The sequence below is a fragment of the Cnephaeus nilssonii genome (assembly GCF_951640355.1).
Source record: "Cnephaeus nilssonii genome assembly, chromosome: 4".
Classification (NCBI taxonomy): Eukaryota; Metazoa; Chordata; class Mammalia; order Chiroptera; family Vespertilionidae; genus Cnephaeus; species Cnephaeus nilssonii.
Window position 1 is genome coordinate 85,236,053 of NC_137075.1, and position 19,950 is coordinate 85,256,002.

At 45.7% G+C, this 19,950-nt stretch overlaps 1 protein-coding gene across 18 annotated transcripts in view; it reads left to right on the plus strand.

Moving 5' to 3' along the window:
• SIPA1L1 (signal induced proliferation associated 1 like 1) overlaps positions 1–18,583 on the plus strand; it is a 333,288-nt gene extending 314,705 nt beyond the window's left edge. For 15 of the 18 annotated variants that reach the window (XM_079768725.1, XM_079768716.1, XM_079768714.1 and 12 more), the window contains 5 exons: positions 2,655–2,901; positions 13,159–13,302; positions 15,063–15,192; positions 17,441–17,525; positions 18,307–18,583. In XM_079768725.1, coding sequence (XP_079624851.1) covers positions 2,655–2,901; positions 13,159–13,302; positions 15,063–15,192; positions 17,441–17,525; positions 18,307–18,450 — 750 coding nt within the window. In that variant the 3' untranslated portion in view covers positions 18,451–18,583. The other 3 variants (XM_079768720.1, XM_079768721.1, XM_079768723.1) reach the window with 3 other exon arrangements.
• Positions 18,584–19,950: the final 1,367 nt, after the last annotated feature.

The following is a 19,950-nucleotide window of genomic DNA, read 5'->3' on the forward strand; positions in this document are numbered from 1 at the left end:
GGGTGAATACTCAACCACTGAGCCACGCCGGCTGGATGAATAACCCTATTTTCTATGAGGGCTGCATACAGTGGCCAGTGAGCAGACAATAGTGCAAACCAGTAGTCCTGCTAGCACTCAGGCACAGACCAAAGAAAGAGGCCTCACCCAGCTCCAGGGTTCAGGAAGGCCTGAAATACACCAATATTTCCTGCTTGTTGCAAGTGTAGGTGCCCCCATTTCACTGGGAGCCAGGAGGGCTGCAAAAGTGGGAGAAGAGCAGGCTGACCTGGAGCAAGGCGCCACCTCTCCAGGCCGTGTTCCTAGGCTTTGAAATAGAAGGCCAGAGTATGTCAGTGGTGCCCAAATGATTTTAAAGCACAAAAACGCTTTTATTGAATAAAAGTGTACATGGAAGTCCAATATGTAGGATGAGAAAGCAGGGTGTCTCTTATGAGAGGGGTGGGTGTCATGGCCCTGGGTCCCACCTGAACATCTCCTCTCCACAAGCAATGATGCTGTGATGAACCCTGAAGGCTCCTGGGAGCACAGCTTGAAAACCCCCCAGCCTGATGCTCTCAACCCCTTCCCAGTCAGCCATCAACTCCGTGTGGTTCTTTCCCACGGGCTTGTAGCCCTCGGTGGGGCCACTCAGCAATCTCAGGCCTGACCTGCCAGGAAGGTAGAGAGGGCGCTTGCCGGAACCAGAGAGGTGTGCACCTTTAAGACTGGAATTGAAGTGGGGGGTGGGGGGGGGGTAAGGAACCATCCTCACGAGTTTGGACAAGACTAGGTCCAGCTACTCTTAATGCACAGAAAGCACCTGAGCAGATGGCTTCCTTCCGTGGCCTATCAGGCCTCCCTTTCCTGCAGGATGTGAGACCTTTTAATAAAGCATGCTGCTCAAAGGGCTCTTCCAGGCAGCGTTTACTGCTATGAAGTACACCAATATTTCCTGATGAGACTGAAACTAGAATTGGTGGAAAATTTCTCTCCTGGAAAACCATCAGGGTGGGAATACGCACAGGAGAAGGAAATCCCTCTGCTGAACCCAGAGGTGCCAACAAAGACTGAGCAGATTTTGAATGGAGATCCAAGATCTGACTCGATAGGCAGGAGTCTGCGTGATGGTCCTGGAGCTTGGAGATGGAGGAGAGGTGACCTGCTTGGTTTGTTGTTGTTTTTCTCATTGCAATTAGCAAGCCTTGTAACCTCTCTGATTCCCACTCTGTGCAGTGAGAAGAGAAATTGTTACTTCCAGACCAAGTTCCCTCCACTTAAAGACTCACCAAGTGTTTATCATAGCAGCTCAGTTTTCTGAGCAAGCACATACCTACCTTGGGTTTAGCTCATCACGCATTTTTAAGAGAGCACAGTTTTTACACAATTGGCTACACCTGAGGTTTACATTACAATGCCTTTGATTAATACCTTTTAAAATATTTATGCAGCAACTGTGCATGGCATGCTGTGGGTAGTATTGACTTGATTTAACCCTTGGTTTGTTGAATGGAATTGTGTTAGACCCTAGCACATGAATGAACCTGAGTGTCAACTCTGTATGCTCAGCTCTCTAAATGGAGCCGTTGCTGCATCATTGTCTCTCTGCCCCTTCAAAGTATCATGAAAAGTCCTGCGTGGCTTCCTGCCAGGACTCAGCCTCCTCCTCAGGCCTTCAGCTGTCCCCTCATTGTTCTCCCTGCCAAGGAGAGCAGTAGTCGAAGAGGAACTGAATAAATATAGTTTTATTCTTAACAGACCAAATACTCTGTTGGCTTTCAGGAGGCTGGATATTTAAATGTTAGTAATGTGTCTGTTGTCTCCCAATGAATGGAATTCTCAGAAGCTTGCTCTTTGCGGAAAAATCTCAACTAAAATCAAATCAGGTCACCAAGGCAAAAGACATCAGTAAGAGATACAGCTATCTGGAATTTGGAACGTGTGTCATTTTTCCATAATTATATAAATACTTGTCATTTATAAATATGACTTTCCTGTTTTCATTTCAGGAATAGAAATCTATCTCAAAAAATAAATTATTGCCAAAACTCATTAAATATAATTATAGTAGTTAATGTTGATCAAGCGCCAGCTATTATTTGCACTAATATATTGTGTTGATCAAATGCTCTTGTTGCCCAGCAAACATGTAGTCACTTGACAAGCATATGAGGATACCTTCTTGGCTCCACAGCTGTTCCCTGGGGGCTGTAACATTATTTCATAACACCACTGATATACGTTATGATCAGTCCGTGTTTCATTTACCCTCCTAATAATCTTGAGGGATGATGTGCCCCATTTCATAGACAAGGAGCTGGGCTCAGAGAGATGACATGGTTTGGTCAATGACACAGGATTCAACAATAGCTCACATTTGTCTGGTCCTCATCTTGTTCTAAATTATGACACAGTATTGATGGATTCATTTAATTATGTGTCTGAATTATGCACTGAGCACTGATAGGCAGCGTGGTGGGCTCTGGGGATCTCATGTTGGCCCTAAGGATGTAGACAGAGGTGGTAGACCTTGAGGCTCCCTGGTTGGGCTCTGGGGTTGGACGGGGTGTGCCTGAGAGCAGTGAATTTGTTAACCCGCTCATTTCCCCCCAGCCTGGGCCCTGGGTGTGTGACCCGGAAAATTGACCTTCTGTTGTCTTGGCCCTGTTTTTCAGTTCCATGTGCTCTCCTCGCCTCAGTCTCCTTTCCCCCATACCCCCACCTCAAGGCGGGCCTTGCACAGGACGCTGTCGGATGAGAGCATCTACAGCGGCCAGAGGGAGCACTTCTTCACCTCAAGAGCCTCACTTCTGGACCAAGCCCTGCCCAACGACGTCCTCTTCAGTAGCACGTACCCTTCTCTCCCCAAGTCTCTTCCACTGCGGAGGCCTTCTTACACCTTGGGAATGAAGTCGCTGCATGGTAAGTCTGTGTTCAGCTGCAGCTGAATAGCCCTGCTGATGGTGGCCAGTGTCAGAGACGGCTGGCATTCAGTTTGCTCTGAGAATGATAGCTGGAGGAAGTTCTGCTAGCGTGCTCAGGTTATCTCGGCTCACCAATACCTCCTTCATTTAGCCTCTCACCAGTAGTCTCAGACCACAGGGTACAGACGTTCAACCTCACTAGACCGTAAGAGTCACCTGGGATGCATGCATGTGTGTGTGTTTTTTTATTTAAGGTATAATGGGCATATAACATTATAATTCAGGTGTTCAACATAATGATTTGATATTTGTTTACATTGCAAAATGGTCACCACAGTGAGTCCGGTTACCATCCATCACCATACATAGTTACAAAGTTTTTTATATTTTTGTGATGGGAACTTTGAAGTTTTACTCTCCTAGCAACTTTCAGGTATGCAGTACAGTATATGGTGAGCAAAAGTAGGTTTACAGTTGTTCCTATGGAAAATAATACAATCCTCATATATAAAACTCAGGGGTCGTCACAGCCTAAACAACTGGATGGATGACCAAACAGCAGGCTGCTGGCGGGAGGGAGCTCCCTCCCGGCCCTGGCCGGGGCACGGTGGAACTCTGGGTCTCGCGCGATCAGGGGCATGGCCGGCCTTCAAATCGGACCCTGACAGGAGGAAGGAGGGAGCCCCATTTCTTGCAGAATCAGCCATTGGTCAGCTTGCTGTCAGCGGCCTGCCAACCAGGAATCCCATTCCCCTGCACCCCGGACCTTGATAGGAGGGAGCCCCATTCCTCACGGAATTGACCATTGGTCAGCTTGCTGTCAGTGGCCTGCCAGCCAGGAATCCCATTCACCTGCACCCCAGATCCTGACAGCAGGGAGGAGGGAATATGTCTAAAGACTAACTATTGGCACCTCGTACCTCTGAAGCTGAAAGAAGTCGGCATCAGTGACAGAATATGTCTGAAGACCAACTATTGGCACAACGTTCCCCTGAAGCCGAAAGAAGCTGGCATTGGCGACAGAATGTATCTGAAGACCAACGATTGGCAGAACATACTTCGGCAGCCAAAAGAAGCCGGTGTTATCGACAGAAAATGTCTGAAGACCAGCTATTGGCACAACGTTCCTCTGAAGCCAAAAGAAGCCGGTGTCAGCAACAGAATATATCTGAAGACCACCTATTGGCATAACGTAGCTCTGTAGCCGAAAGAAGCCGGCGTCATCTACAGAAAATGTCTGAAGACCAACGTGCCTGTGAAGTTGAAAGACGGCAGCGGCGACGACAGAATATGTCTAAAGAACAGTCATCAACAAGTACTACCAATACTGGTAGGAACTGCTTCACAGTGAAAATGGAGTAAATGAGGATGCAATTATCGAACATAGTTGTGGTGGAATGACTGTTAGATGTCAATTTTGCCTATCACTAAATTTCTCTGATGAAAAACCATCTGATGGAAAATTTACTTGATGTTGTAGCAAAGGTAAAGTTTGTCCAAATGATATACATTTTCCAGAATACCCAGCATATTTTTAAAATTTAATGATAAACGAGGATTCTGACAGTAAAAATTTCATGGGAAATATTCATTCAGTAAATAGTTCTTTTGCTTTTGCTTCAATGGGTGCAAATATTGCATTGCCATCAGGATATGGGCCATACTGTTTTAGGATACATGGACAAGTTTATCACCGTACTGGACCTTGACATCCTTTGGATGGTGTTTCTTGGAAGTTTGCTCAACTCTATATTTTAGATATGGCCGAAGCGACGAGTAAAAGATTAGCAATGCCAGAAAACCAAAGCTGCTCAGAAAGACTCCTGATCAACAACCTCATGCATGAAATAAATGAATTAACAAAATCATACAAGATGCTACATGAGGTAGAAAGAAAAGCCCAATCTGAAGCAGCAGCAAAAGGTATTGCTCCCACAGAAGTAACAATGGCGATTAAATACGACCGTAACAGTGATCTAGATAGATACAATTCTTCCCGTGTAACCGAGGTTGCTGTCATATTCAGAAACGAAGACAGGGAACCTCCTTTTGAAAGGGATTTGCTCATTCATTGTAAACCAGATCCCAATAATATGAATGCCACTAAATGAAACAAATCAGTATCCTGTTTTCTACATTAGATGCAATGACATATCCTATTCTTTTTCCACATGGTGAAAAAGGCTGGGGAACGGATATTGTATTAAGACTCAGAGACAACAGTGTAATTGACAAAAATACTAGACAAAATGTAAGGACACGAGTCACACAAATGCAGTATTATGGATTTCATCTCTCTGTGTGGGATACGTTCAATCCTATTTTAAGTGCAGGAAAATTAACTCAACAGTTTATTGTCGATTCATATTAAAAAATGGAAGCCAATCGAATAAATTTCACTAAAGCAAACCAATCTAAGTTGAGAGTTGAAAAATATAGTGGTTTGATGGATTATCTCACATCTAGATCTGAAAATGACAATGTGACGATTGGTAAAATGATAATACTTCCATCATCTTTGGTAGTCCCAGAAATATGCATATCAGGATGCTATGGCAATTGTAACGAAGTTTGGCAAACCTGATTTATTCATATCCATGACATGCAATCCCAAATGGGCAGATATTACAAACAATTTACAACACTGGCAAAAGTTGAAAACAGACCTGACTTGGTAGCCAGAGTTTTTAATATTAAGTTGAATGCTTTTTTAAATGATATATGTAAATCCCATTTATTTGGCAAAGTAATAGCTAAAATTCATGTCATTGAATTTCAGAAACGCAGACTACCTCACACTCACGTATTATTGATATTAGATAGTGAATCCATATTACAAACAGATGATGACATTGACCGTATAGTTAAGGCAGAAATTCCAGATGAATACCAGTGTGCTCAACTTTTTCAAATTGCAAAATCAAATGTGGTACATAGACCATGTGGAATACAAATTCCAAATAGTCCATGTATGGAAAATGGAAAATGTTCAAAGGGATATCCGAAAGAATTTCAAAATGCAACCATTGGAAATATTGATGGATATCCCAAATACAAACGAAGATCTGGTAGCACCATGTCTATTGGAAATAAAGTTGTCGATAACACTTGGATTGTCCCTTATTTGTGCCTTAAATATAACTGTCATATAAATGTTGAAGTCTGCACATCGATTAAAAGTGTCAAATATTTAAATACGTCTATAAAAGGCACGATTGCGCAAATATTCAAATTTCTGAAAAAAATATCAATAATGACGAAGTACAGGATTTCATTGACTCCAGGTATGTGAGCGCTCCTGAGGCTGTTTGGAGACTTTTTGCAATGTGAATGCATGACCAATCTGATGCAATCACAAGATTAGCTATTCATTTGCCAAATGAACAAAATTTGTATTTTCAGACCGATGATTTTGCTGAAGTTATGGATAGGGCTAAAAGGCATAACTTGACTTTGATGGCTTGGTTTTTATTGAATAGAGAAGATTCCAACACACGTAATTATTATTATTGGGAGATTCCACAACATTATGTGTTTAATAATTCTTTGTGGAGAAAATGCCAAAAGGACGGGAATAAAGTATTAGGTAGACTGTTCACTGTGAGCTTTAGAGAACCAGAACAATATTACCTTAGACTTTTGCTTCTGCATGTAAAAGGTGCTATAAGTTTTGATGATCTGTGAACTGTAGGAGTTGTAATTTATGATACAGTTCGTGTAGCTGCTAAACATCGAGGATTATTAATCGACGACACTATCTGGAAAGATAACGATTGATGATGCGATCATCCTTAATATGCCCAAACAACTATGGCAACTTGGAGATGGCAAACTTGATAGCAGTTTTCATTTAGGAATGGATATTATTGAAATCCCCTGTAACAGATCTATTATTGAAGCTACCTTTGGAAATTCTATATCTATAGATATTAAAAATATATCTAAACATGCGATTCTTTGTCCAAAAAATTAGCACATTCAAAAATTAAATGAAGAAATTTTGGATATACTCGATGGAGATTTTCACACATATTTGAGTGATGATTCCATTGATTCAACAGATAATGCTGAAAAGGAAAATTTTCCCATCGAATTTCTTAATAGTATTACTCCTTTGGGAATGCCATGTCATAAATTAAAATCGAAAGTGGGTGAAATCATCATGCTACTGAGAAGTCTTAATAGTAAATGTTGTCTTTGTAATGGCACTAAATTTATTATCAAAAGATTACGACCTAACATTATCGAAGCTGAAGTATTAACAGGATCTGCGGAAGGAGAGGTTGTTCTGATTCCAAGAATTGATTTGTCCCAGTCTGACACTGGCCTCCCATTTAAATTAATTCAAAGACAGTTTCCCATGATGCCAGCGTTTGCGATGACTATTAATAAATCACAAGGACAAACTCTAGACAGAGTAGGACTATTTCTACCTGAACCTGTTTTCGCACATGGTCAGTTATATGTTGCTTTCTCTTGAGTTCGAAGAGCGTGTGATGTTAACCCTTTGCACTCGCTTTCTTTTTTCTTGATTCCTTTATTCTAATGCTAACCGTGTCGAGTCACACTCGACATCCGAGTGCAAAGGGTTAAAGTTAAAGTTGTAAATACTTCATCACAAGGGAAATTAGCCAAGCACTCTGAAAGTGTTTTCACTCTTAATGTGGTATACAGGGAGATATTAAAATAAGTTTAATCAATTTATCAGTCATTGTATCAGTGTTGTTTTTACATCATGTTTTTGTTTTTATATCATGTCTCTGTTGTTGTTATATCATGTTGTGATTATTAATAAATTTATATATTATTTTCATATACATTTTACTAATTTTCTTTCATCTCTCACACTTCTATTATAGAGAAAGGGCAAATAGCAATATTAAAATATTTCCTCTAATTAATTCCCTTTTAATGTGCACAAATTTTGTGCACCGGGTCACTAGTCTATAATAATAAAAGTGTAATATGCTAATTAGATCGGACATTCTTTCGGGGCAGTGAGTCCTGGGTGCCTCCCAGCGGCCCTGGTCCTGGGTGCCTCCCAGCGGCCACAGGGAATCCCAGGTCCCGAATGCCTGCCGGTGGCTGCAGGGAGGGAAGCCCGGGTCCCAGGTGCCTGTCAGCGGCTGCAGGGAAGCCCAGGTCTCAGGTGCCTGCCAGCGGCCAGAGGGAGAGAAGACCGAGTCCTGGGTGCCAGAGAGAAGCCGGTGCCAGCAGCTGGGGGGAAGGAAGACCTACCTACACTTGCATGAATTTCATGCATCGGGCCTCTAGTAGTTAATAAATAGTAATACAAGAATGAACTCTGTTTTGCATACTCACACCTGTAAACCTACTTGTGCCCCACACTGTATAATTAACTATAGTCATCATGCTCTATATCCTCATGACTTACCTTTTTGTGTCAGATTTTTTTCAATTAGCACAATGCCCTCAAGGTCCAGCATGTTGTTGCTAATAGCAAACTTTTATTTTCATAGCTTTTAACTATATTCCATGGCATAGATGTCATATCTTCTTTACTCATCCATCAATAGACACTTAGATTATTTCCACATCTTGGTTATTGCAAATAATGCTGCAATGAACATGGGGGTACTTCTGTCTTTTCAAGTTAGTGTTTTCATTGTCTTTAGGTAAATACCCAGAAATAGAAGTGCTAGATCATATGGTACTTTTATTTTGAGGAACCTCCTTACTGTTTTCCGTACTGACTGCACCAATATACAATCGTACCAACAGTGTACAAGGATTCCCTCTTCTTCACATACTCGCCAACACTTATATCTTGCTTTTATTTTTTTTCCTAGAAATTAATATCTTGCCTTTTTTATAACAGCTGTTCTAACAGTTGTGAGGTGATACTGATTTGCATTTTCCTGATGATTAGTGATGTTGAGCATTGTTTTATGTACCTGTTGGTCATCTGAATGTCTGGGGGAAAAAAGTCTGTTCAGATCTTCTGCCCATTTTGTCAGGAGATTGGGTTTTGAGTTGTGAGTTCTGTGTATATTTTGGATATTAACCCCTTAACAGATATATTCTTTGAAAATATTTTTCTCCCACTTGTAGGCTGCCTTTTCATTTTGTTGATGGTTTCTTTGCTGTGCAGCTTTTTAGTTTGATGTAATTGCACTTGTTTTATTTTTGCTTTTGTTGCCTTTGCTTTTGGTGTCAGCTCTAAGAATTCATTGCCCTAAGTGATTTGAAGGGGTGTACCTAAGAGCTGTGGGTTATGAAATTAATGCCTATGTTTTCTACTAGGAATCTTATATTCAAGCCTTTAATGCATCTTGAATTAATTTTTGTGTATGGTATAAATAATGGTCCAGATTCGTTCTTTTGCATGTGATTGTTCAGTTTTCCCAACACCATTTATTGAAGAGACTCTCCCTTCCCCGTTGTCTATTCTTTGCTCCTATGTTATAAATTAATTGACCATATATCCTTTTATTGCATTATTGAATTTTGTCTGCTAATATTTTGTTGAGGATTTTTGCATCTATGTTCATCAAGGATATTGGCCTCTGATTTTCTTTTTTTTATGGCTTCCCTGTCTATTTTTGGTCTCTGGGAAATGCTGGCCTCGTAAAATGAGTTTGGAACTATTCCTTTCATTTTCTGGAAGAGTTGAGAAAGTTGTTTTTCATTCTTCTTTGAATGTTTGGTAGATTTCGCCTATAAAGCTCTCTGGTCCTGGTCTTTTATTTATTGGTAGGTTTGTGATTGCTAATTCATTCTTCTTACTAGTAATGTGTCTGCTCTGTTCAGATTTTTTCTTTATGATTCAGTCTTGGTAGGTTATATGTTTCTAGGAATGTATTTATTTCTTCTAGGTTTTCCAATTTTTTGATGAATAATTGTTCAATAGTTATTACTATGAACTTCCCTCTTAAGACTGCTTTGGCTGCATCCCATTGGTTTTGGTATGTTGTATTTTCATTTTCATTTGTCTTATGGTATTTTTTTATTTCCCTTTTGATTCTTCTTTGGCCTGTTGGTTATTCAGTAGCATGTTGTTTAAACTCTACATATTTGTAAATTTTTGTTTTCTTCTTATAATTTCAAGTTTCATACCATTGTGGTGGGGGAAAATGCTTGATATGATTTGAATCTTTTTAAATTCATTGACTTGTTTTTGTAGCCTAACATATGATCTATCTTGGATAATTGTCATGTGTGCTTGAGAAGAATGTATATTTTATCCATGTCTTAAAAGAGTGGCCTCGTGTAAGGGATAAAACCTTACTGTTAATCCCCACACCAGCTCTTTTCTCTCAAACCTTTGTGATGTCCAAGCAGTCGATTTTATTTTTAGTGACTGCTCATAGTTGAGGGTGTGCCAAGACCTGTCTGTCAGAGTCCAAAAGGGGAGGATCTCAGTCAGTACTTACACTCAGTCTGATAGGAAGCCAGATCTTCTGACAGCAGCTTTTAAAGTTTACAAATATCTGCCATCCTGTGGGACTGCAAGCATAAGCCGTGCTGGCCACCAGGACCAGGCCATCTAGAGTTGTCACCTCAGCGGCAGTCACAAAACCGAGGTGTCAGATGAGTGTATAAACTTCTTTCAGGAGACACTGGTGAGCTGGAGTGAGGAAAAGAAGAAAGATGGCACCCATCAGCCTCTTCCCCGAGAGCCCTTCATAGGCCAAATCCACGCCTTCCTTAGGCCAGAGTTCCAGAACAAGCAGATGAGACTCTTCCACAGAAAGACTGGAGATTGTTTCCGACTGCTGTCTGTGCAGTGCCGGGTGGCGATAGACTGCCAGGAATACTCTCTCCGACTGTGACGGGGGACCCAGGAATGCAAGCCCCCGGCCACCAGGGCCAGGCAGTCAAGGCGCCTCCCTGGATGACGGCCGCAAAATCCTGGGCACCAGATGCGTGTAAAAGCTGCCCTATCTGATCTTTGTTAAAAATACAGACTTCTAGGCCTTCCCTAAGGCCTGCTGAATTTGAATTTGAATGCAAAGGCTTGAGAATTAGTATTTTACCAGATTGGGTAAATTTGGCTAACAGTAGTTTAGTTACTTCTTAGACACTGTATCCTCTGCCTCCCTCCAACCACCATAGAAACCCAGGCTTGTCGTTGTTCTCTGTCTTTCCCAGGCTGTGAGGATTGTCTGTGGTCTCTACCACTTGTTTGTGGGCTCATTCACTCATTCAGTGAGCAAGCACGTGAGGAAAAGGCATATTAATGACGGGGTACCTCCCTGGGTTTGCCTTTGGCTCATGAATGCGTAGTTTGCTCTGGGACCTCACTAGATCCCAGGTTCCTGAAGGCCATATTCTGGGACTATGGGTTTAAATTTGTTCTTTCTCCTCCCTCTGTCCAGCTCCACTCCAGGGTTCTGTACTTCCCCTCCCCACTAGGACCCAGCACAGCCGATACCTCTGTGGAACCTGTGTTCCTGCTAGTTTATTACACATACACCTCCCTCCTACCCTCCTACCCTTTTTATTCCCCTCTGGGAATTCTGTGTCCATTCAAACCCACATTCCTTTCCTCTGCTGCTTCTCAGAGCAGTATTTTCTTAAACTGCTGCTCGCCTGGTGTGCTTTCTCCCCGCATGTTTTGTGAGCGCTCCGCCCACTCGTGCATGTTCCTCCATTGTCTCTGTCCTGCTCCCTGTTCCCATTCCATCCTCCTCCCCACCCCCCTACCTGCAGGCACCACTTGGGGATCATGCCAGCTCCCCCATCCAGCTGCACTTTTTACCGTCCAGACTCTAGAAAAAGCCTCCTGGTAGTGACCCGATATGCCAGAATCCTTTCTCCCTTTCTGTCCCCACATTGGGGCCACCCCCCCCCCCCCCTGAATCCATTGCTTCTACAACTTCCTTGCCCTGGGTGCCTCTCTACCGCCCCCGCACTCCTTTAAACCTTGTGATGCCTCTCTGCACATGGCTGTCAGTGCAGGGCCTGTCTTCGAGAGGCTTCTGTCCTGCGGGCAGCCCAGGAAACCCGGTCATCGTTCAGCCGATGGAGCCGGGGTGCAGGCCCAGCCCTGAGGATGGGAAAGTCTGGACCGTTATTGCTAAACCTGCCCATCATCTCCTCCTGCTCTCACGGGAGTTGGGCAGCAGCGCCGGATCCGTGTCCTGAGCTGAGCAGCCCTTGTTGGCTGGTCCCGCGGCCTGGCCTCGTGTCGTGGGAATACCACGGAAATGAGTGTGGGCCATGGGGAGGGGTGACTTCTTTTCCCCCCGTGTGATAACTGAGCCCCAGAAATGAAAAAGGCAGAGGATTATGAGTGACACACAAAAGTGTCTGTTCCACCTATTTACCCTTGGTGGGAGCGAGTTTCAATAGAACTGAGCATTTAATTTCTGGCAGTATTTGTTACTTCCATTAACTCATAATCGTGCTAATTTTAAGCACGTTAATAACTAGCAGCTGCACTTCAGAGCCGTTCTTCATGTAATTTGGGAGGGAAAACAAGCACTAAATATACCCTGGTTTACCAGCTCTCCTAATTGATGAAACTTTTTAACTCCTTGTAAACAGGTATTTCTGGAGTTGCTTGCACATTTCAGCTGGGAGCTCCATCCATTCTGCATGAGGGCTAGTGTCCCCGTCCTGTTCTGGGCGGCCTTTCTCACGAAACTGCGCACTCCGCCCTCTTCCCACCCCCCTCCTGGCCATTGACCGCATTTGCCTTTCCTGAGCCCCGTCCCCCTCTGTGTTCTCTCCACGTCACGAGCTGGAGCAGGAGCAGCGCCCTCGTAGGGTGTGGTGCGGCCCCCTGGCCTGTTCCTGCCTGCGCAGGCCAAGCAAAGGCCAGCTGTTACCGATGGCCCAATATTTATATGTTAAACACTGTCACCTTAGAAGAGGCTCAGATGTTGGACTGCTGTGGCCCAGGAGGTGCTTATCCTTGGGAAGGAGAGGATGCCTCTTCCTCCAGCCCGAATTCCTGGACCGTAAGGAAAAGTGAGATACGGGGCTGTCCTGGACCCCAAGGCAGACAAGCAGCTCCCGCCAAACGGATGTGTTGCCTCCGTGGAAAACGGCCTTTTTCCCCAGTCACACCACTGGAAATGAGATAGTAGGAAGTTATGAAAAAAAATTATTTAAGATTGGAGGAAGCCAATTTGTAGTTGAACTCAGCTTTGAAAAGGCCACTAAGACCTGCTCAACTAGAAGCTGATTCTCGGTACCGGCTTACAGACCTGCCGTGGTAGCAGGAGATGGTAAGCTCCTGAGTGGTCTGTGGCCCGAGAAGCATCTGATCCCTCATCTCTTCCCGCAGGAGAGTTCTCCGCCTCGGACAGCTCCCTCACTGACGTCCAGGAGGCCCGCAGGCCCATGCCCGACCCCGGCCTCATGCCCCTGCCCGACGCTGCTGCAGATTTGGATTGGTCCAACTTGGTGGACGCCGCCAAGGCCTATGAGGGTGAGTCCACTGGGGACCGAGCAGTCGGGCTGGGACCTACCCAGGGCCACGCTGCCGTGTGAGTGCTGGTCAGTCTCCGTCACTCTGTGTCCTTGGACACAGCGACAGCTCCCCCACCCCCCGTCACCAGCACAGCCGGGACCAGCTGAGCTGTTACTGAGTGCTCAGCAGGGGCTCACATCCTCTGATTCAGTCGGGTGGAGCCTGATGTGTCCTCTACGGAGGAATTCATAACATGGGTGCCTTCCTCCTGAGTGGGAAGGGCGGGGGGGTCCCAACTGTCACTTGAAGGAGAAGAATGTGGTCCTTCATCACATCATAAGGACATCGTTGCTAAACACACATGGGCTCTGGGCCCGCCCCTGTCCCGGCCGGGGCGGGGTGCTCCCTTTGCCCGCATTCATCGCTCCCGAGGGTGGTGGCACGGGTCCTGTCTGCGTTGTTCCCGTGCCAGCCCCCTGCTCAGGGCTTGCTCTAGGCCCATGGTCCTTGGACGGCGCTGACGTATGTAAAACCACAGAGCTGTCTTGTGCGCTGACATAGGTTGTCAGGTGCCTTTTTTGGAATAGACTGACTTCATCCTAAGATCATCATTCCAAACTTTTGCTGCTAAGTCGTTCTTCATAAAATGAGGATGACAGGCCCTGGCCGGTTTGGCTCACCAGATAGAGCGCTGGCCCGAGGTCTGAAGGGTTGCAAGTTTGATTCCAGTCAAGGGCACGTACCTCCATTGCAGGCTTGAGGGGGCTTGGGGTGGGGGTGGGCGGAAGGCAACCAATCGATGTGTCTTTCTCACAGCAATGTTTCTCTCTGTCTTTTGCTCTCCCTTCCACTCTCTCTAAAAATCAATGGGGAAATATCCTCAGGTGAGGATTAACAACAACAAAAAGAGGATGAGAGCAGATGATTTCTTGGGGGAGAGGGGGTGTTGTTATTGCTCTTCTTTGAAGAATTGAAAGTAGCTATTCAGACAAGCTCCACTTTTCAGGAGAAACTGATTAGGCCTTGGAAGTCAGGCCACCATGAGCAGTCAGCAAGGAATCCCCACGTAGCTGACAGCAGCCCCAGGACTAACGCGGCTTTAAATTGCAGTCTGTTGGTCCCTCTCGTTTACATAGACACCGTATATACTTGTGCGTCTGTCACCTGCCCCTGCCCTGCAGGTCCGAGTGGGTGCAGGCCAGGCTCTCCCAGCATCCTGCCCCGCATCCTGTGGTATTGGGGTCGCCGCCCTTTCTTCGCTGTGAGGCTGGAACCCGGGGAAGGGGGCTCAGGGAAGCCTGGGGCCTGTCTGACCGTCACGCCTGCCCTGACTAGGCATACAGGATGGTAGACGTTTTCTGTCTCTAATGGGAGCTTTTAAACTTGATTCTGTTTTCTTGGCTTGAGGGTTAAGTTGGGACCCTTGGAAGCACACAGGTGTGGACTGGGTCCAGCCCACCAGGCGGCCATGGGAGTCTCAGGAAGCCCAGTCCGAGCTCCTGATGCACGTGACGTCACCGCTGCGTGGGAAGCCTGGGCTGGAAACTTGGCACAAGGCCTGTTTCCAGGGAAACATTGAGCGGAGTGAGAATTTGCTAAGAGAAAAGGGGGACTAACATGGATGCACACAGCTATTTTTTAAGGACAGTCACAGTGCTACTATCCTGTTGAGCTAAAACAGCCGTTTTTCCCTGTGAGATTGGGGATCAGTGCGGGCCACATGTTGACTCAGAGCCCAGGGTGCTTCCCAGCTGCTGAGCGTTTTGCCTCCTTTGCAGTCCAGAGAGCCTCCTTCTTTGCTGCTAGTGATGAAAACCATCGCCCCTTGAGTGCTGCATCCAACAGCGACCAGCTTGAGGACCAGGCCCTGGTCCAGATGAAGTCCTACAGCAGGTGGGTCACCCAGAGGTGAGGCCACCCCCCTGCACACACGTCACCCACATCAGCAGCCGTGGGAGGAGACGGAGGCCCCTGGACGAGCTTGCGGGGGTGGGGGTGGGGGGGGGCGGGGGGTGCTCTCACTGCAGTGCCAGCACTTCCCGTTTCAGGTGGAACACTTTGTAACTGAACACTGTAGACACGGTTAAACCGTCCTTGGTAACGGAGTGGGAATTATGAATGTTCTTTATTTAATGCCATTATACACTGTACCCTTGGCGTTAGGAAGCAAGGTGAGAAGAGTCATTTGCACTAAAACATCCCCAGGTTCCTGTGTGGTTAGCCCTCGAGTCTCCTCCGCAGCCGCCTGTTGGTCACGCTTATGAATGTGCCTGCGTCCTGGCAGCTCCAGCTCTGCGCTAGGTCTGGGCCACGGGGTACCTAAGAGTGTGTGTAAAATGAATAAGCAATAACTGAGAGGAGTGTGTGTAAAATGAATAAGCAATAACTGAGAGGAGTGTGTGTAAAATGAATAAGCAGTAACTGAGAGGAGTGTGTGTAAAATGAATAAGCAATAACTGAGAGGAGTGTGTGTAAAATGATAAGCAATAACTGAGAGGAGTGTGTGTAAAATGAATAAGCAATAACTGAGAGGAGTGTATGTAAAATGGATAAGCAATAACTGAGAGGAGTGTATGTAAAATGAATAAGCAGTAACTGAGAGTAGTGTATGTAAAATGAATAAGCAGTAACTGAGAGGAGTGTGTGTAAAATGAATAAGCAATAACTGAGAGGAGTGTATGTAAAATGAATAAGCAGTAACTGAGAGGAGTGTATGTAAAATGAATAAGCAATAACTGAGAGGAGTGTGTGTAAAATGAATAAGCAATAACTGAGAGGAGTGTATGTAAAATGGATAAGCAATAACTGAGAGGAGTGTATGTAAAATGAATAAGCAGTAACTGAGAGGAGTGTGTGTAAAATGAATAAGCAATAACTGAGAGGAGTGTATGTAAAATGGATAAGCAATAACTGAGAGGAGTGTATGTAAAATGAATAAGCAGTAACAGAGGAGTGTATGTAAAATGAATAAGCAATAACTGAGAGGAGTGTATGTAAAATGAATAAGCAGTAACTGAGACCCAGAGGGTTTTCTTGTGAGCTGAGAACATGGACTTGACGTCTGTGTAACGTGCAGAGGCAGGCGTTTTCCCCTCCGTTCCAGGTGGCGAGGATAGTAGATGTACGTGTGACATTATTGTACCAGTGGTCCTTGAAAACATCGTTTCATTGTAACGTTGATGAGATGCTAAAGCAACTTAACTCTTGGTTATGTCAATGAGCCTGTGGTAAAATTGGTTGTTATATGCGTTTCACTTAAAGCTACAGATCCTATGCGTGGTGTTAAGTTTGGACTTACTGTATATTACAGCATCTCAGTGGTCAGCCATGGGACAGATAGAGAATAAGAAAACTGTGTGTCGCCCTAGCTGGTTTGGCTCAGTGGATAGAGCGTCGGCTGGCGGACTCAAGGGTCCCGGGTTCAATTCCAGTCAGGGCATAGGCCAGGGTTGTGGGCTCGATCCCCAGTGGGGGGCATGCAGGAAGCAGCCGATCAATGCTTCTCTCTCATCATTTATGTTTCTAACTCTCCCTCTCCCTCTCCCTTCTCCCTTCCTCTCTGAAATAAAAAAATATATTTAAAAAAAAAGAAAATCGTGTCTAGCTTGCTGATCATAATAGCAAAGAATATAAGACATTAAGGGTAGGCTGACAAGCTTTTGAAACATGTAGTCTTATTTTAAAAGATATTTAGACTCGTTTTTAAGATGTGTGCACAATAACTTACAGCTGGATCGTGGTCACAGACTATTTTCTGGGGACCCGAGACCTGCCCTCCTTGTTGCCCCGAGGTGGCACTTACGTCAGCCCCTCTTCTTAAAGCCACTGCAGACAGGAGTCATGGCACTGTTCCCGGTGACCCTGCCGGAAAGCGTGCTGCCAAGGAGACCATTTTCACTTACTGTCCTGGTTCTTTTGTTACGAAAACCCGGCCTCTTGAACAAAGGAAGCCGTGGATTGGCCGTAGTTCCTGCTTGTACGGCCTTTTGTTGAGATGACCATTTTCTTTTTTAAAGTGAACATGCACATTGGGTTGCCATCCTGAGTAATTTGACATTGAAAACCATGTTACAAATACAGCCGCCTCATTTTTAAAAAATGCCAAACAAACCCCGCCGGGGAGGCCCCCGCCAACGTGGACTGTTTCTCGTTCCAGCAGTAAGGACTCCTCCCCCACTCTGGCCTCTAAGGTGGACCAGCTGGAGGGGATGCTGAAGATGCTGCGGGAAGACCTGAAGAAGGTAGGCGTCTTCTCAAGCAGCCGGCCCCTTTAAGGCATGTTCCTTCGTGGGGTTAGGGTGGGTGTTTGGGGGGCTCCTTGGAGCTCGGTTCCCACTGGCCACGTAGTGCAAGAAGGCCTTCACGTGTTCCCTTTGTGGAAGCCTCGAGCCTCAGCCGCCCCCTCTGAGCTTCCCACCCCGTGTACGCGGGTCAGTAGCCCAGACCCACATGTTGTCATTGTGACTGCGCCTCCGTGCCGAGAGGCCTTCACCTCATCTTGTCTCTCGAGCGGCTTTGACTATAAGTGGTCGGCAAACTCATTAGTCAACAGAGCCAAATATCAACAGTACAACGATTGTAATTTTTTTGAGAGCCAAATTTTTTAAACTTAAACTATATAGGTAGGTATATTGTTATTTAACTTAATTAGGGCACTCCTAAGCTGGCCTTTGCTAAAATCTCAAGGGGCCAAAGAGCCGCATGTGGCTCACGAGCCGCAGTTTGCCGACCAGGAGACTGTATTAAGGCAGCAACCACCAAAACAGCAGTCTGAACTGTAAGACCGTCCTTATTAACAAAGACATTAAAACACATTTATGTTCCAAGACAAACCTGTAGTGACTCTCTCTGGCAGTCCTGCTCCCTGGGTGAGCGGATCTGAACACCCAGGACTAGGCCTGGTACAGAAGTTGAGCGGCAGGAAGAGTGGACACGGCGGAGGGTGCGGACAGACCCACAGCCACTCTTCCCGGCAGCCTGGCGAGGTGGGTACCGTGCTCAGTCCTTTTCTCTCTGCCTCAGGAGAAAGAAGACAAGGCCCACCTTCAGGCAGAAGTCCAGCACCTGCGGGAGGACAACCTGAGGCTGCAGGAGGAGTCCCAGAACGCCTCGGACAAGCTGAAGAAGTTCACCGAGTGGGTCTTCAACACCATCGACATGAGCTAGGGCAGGCGGGCCCGGAGCGCTCTCAGACTCCCTGCTCAGCTTCCTACCTACTAGGCCCTCTTTTGGGGGTACACACACACAACAATTGCAGATCAACAATCATTGTCTGCCTTTTGTAGAAAAGAAAAACAAAGTAAAAATTTTAAAAAGTAAAATAAAGTTTAACTGCTAAAATGTGAATGTCTTTATTTTTTTGCACAATATCTTTATCTGTTATGTATTTAAAAAGAAACTGGGCCTAGGACAAGGTTCCCCGGCTTATCTGCCTCTATTTCCTTCGGCTCTTTCTTAACTATTTCAGGTAACCCACGCAACCCAAGCTTTCCCTCATTATCCTGACGAATGTCATTGTTCCTAGGAAGATAAAAGGTTTTAAAATTGTGTATCTGGGGAGGGGGTTTCCTGACCTGCATTCCTAAAATGCCGGGGAGGGAGGGCTGCCTCCCTGCTGACTTGTGCAGGAGCCCCTGCGGTTTGTTCCTGTCCTGCCGAGACTGGCAGGCCGGGGTTATTATCCTACCGCAAAGCCCTGAACCCGAGAGGCAGCCTCGCCTGCAGGCCGCGCCCCTCTAGTCCTGCATTGTGCCCTCATTCCCCCCTTCCTCTCCCCCGGGAGGTGGCCCAGGTGCTGTGTGCTCCTCAGAGTCAGAGCCCTCTCCTTTGGCTTAAGAGTGAATCCCACCAAATTGGAATCAGCCTCTCTACAGCTTCCGGGCTCCAAACATTGATTGATTTCAGAATTCTTTCGACCTAAAACAGTACCTGAATGCATTTTGGCCAACAGTATAGTGTTGGAGATTTTTAAAAGATGAAAAAGGCAGCAAAATTGTATTTTTAGCTCACTCAAACGGACCATATTAAAAAATCAATAAACCCTTGTCTCCAAAGCAAGATTTCACCAGTATTTGTAACTAGGAAAAGCGGATGTTACGTTGTGAATTTTAATACCCGCTTCTTAGGAGCAATGACTGTGACGGTGGAATGGGCTTTTGAAACCTGCATGCCCCAGTGTGCACCCGAAGCACGGCGTTTTCTTCATCCGCCTGTGGCCATCAGAGGGTTCCGCTGCAGAAATGGCCCGTGTGCTGTTTTTCCTGCCTAGTGTGCAGCTGCTCGGGGCGCTGGTTCCAAGGCCCTGGGTCCTGCAGAGCGCACACCGGGCCCAGCAGTGCTGAGGACCCCAGGGGAGCCCCTGGTGGCCCTGTTTCTAGCCTTCATAATTGTCAGGAAACTGACACCTGTGCCCTTTCCGGGGGAACGTGCAGCAATCTAGTGTCATCTGCTTGGACGTTCCCTGCCCCAAGGAGCCCCAACTCATTCCTCACTCCAGCCCTGAAAGGAACAGGGTGGATTTTCCTCTCTCCTCCCCGAACCCCAGCCCCAGACTTTCATGCTACAGTTTCATTCATGATTGTGATTTCTCCATGGGATTTTTTTTTTTTTCTGGTGACATTTCTATCATGGAAATGGGAAGGTTTCAGAGTGCTTTGTAAAGATCTC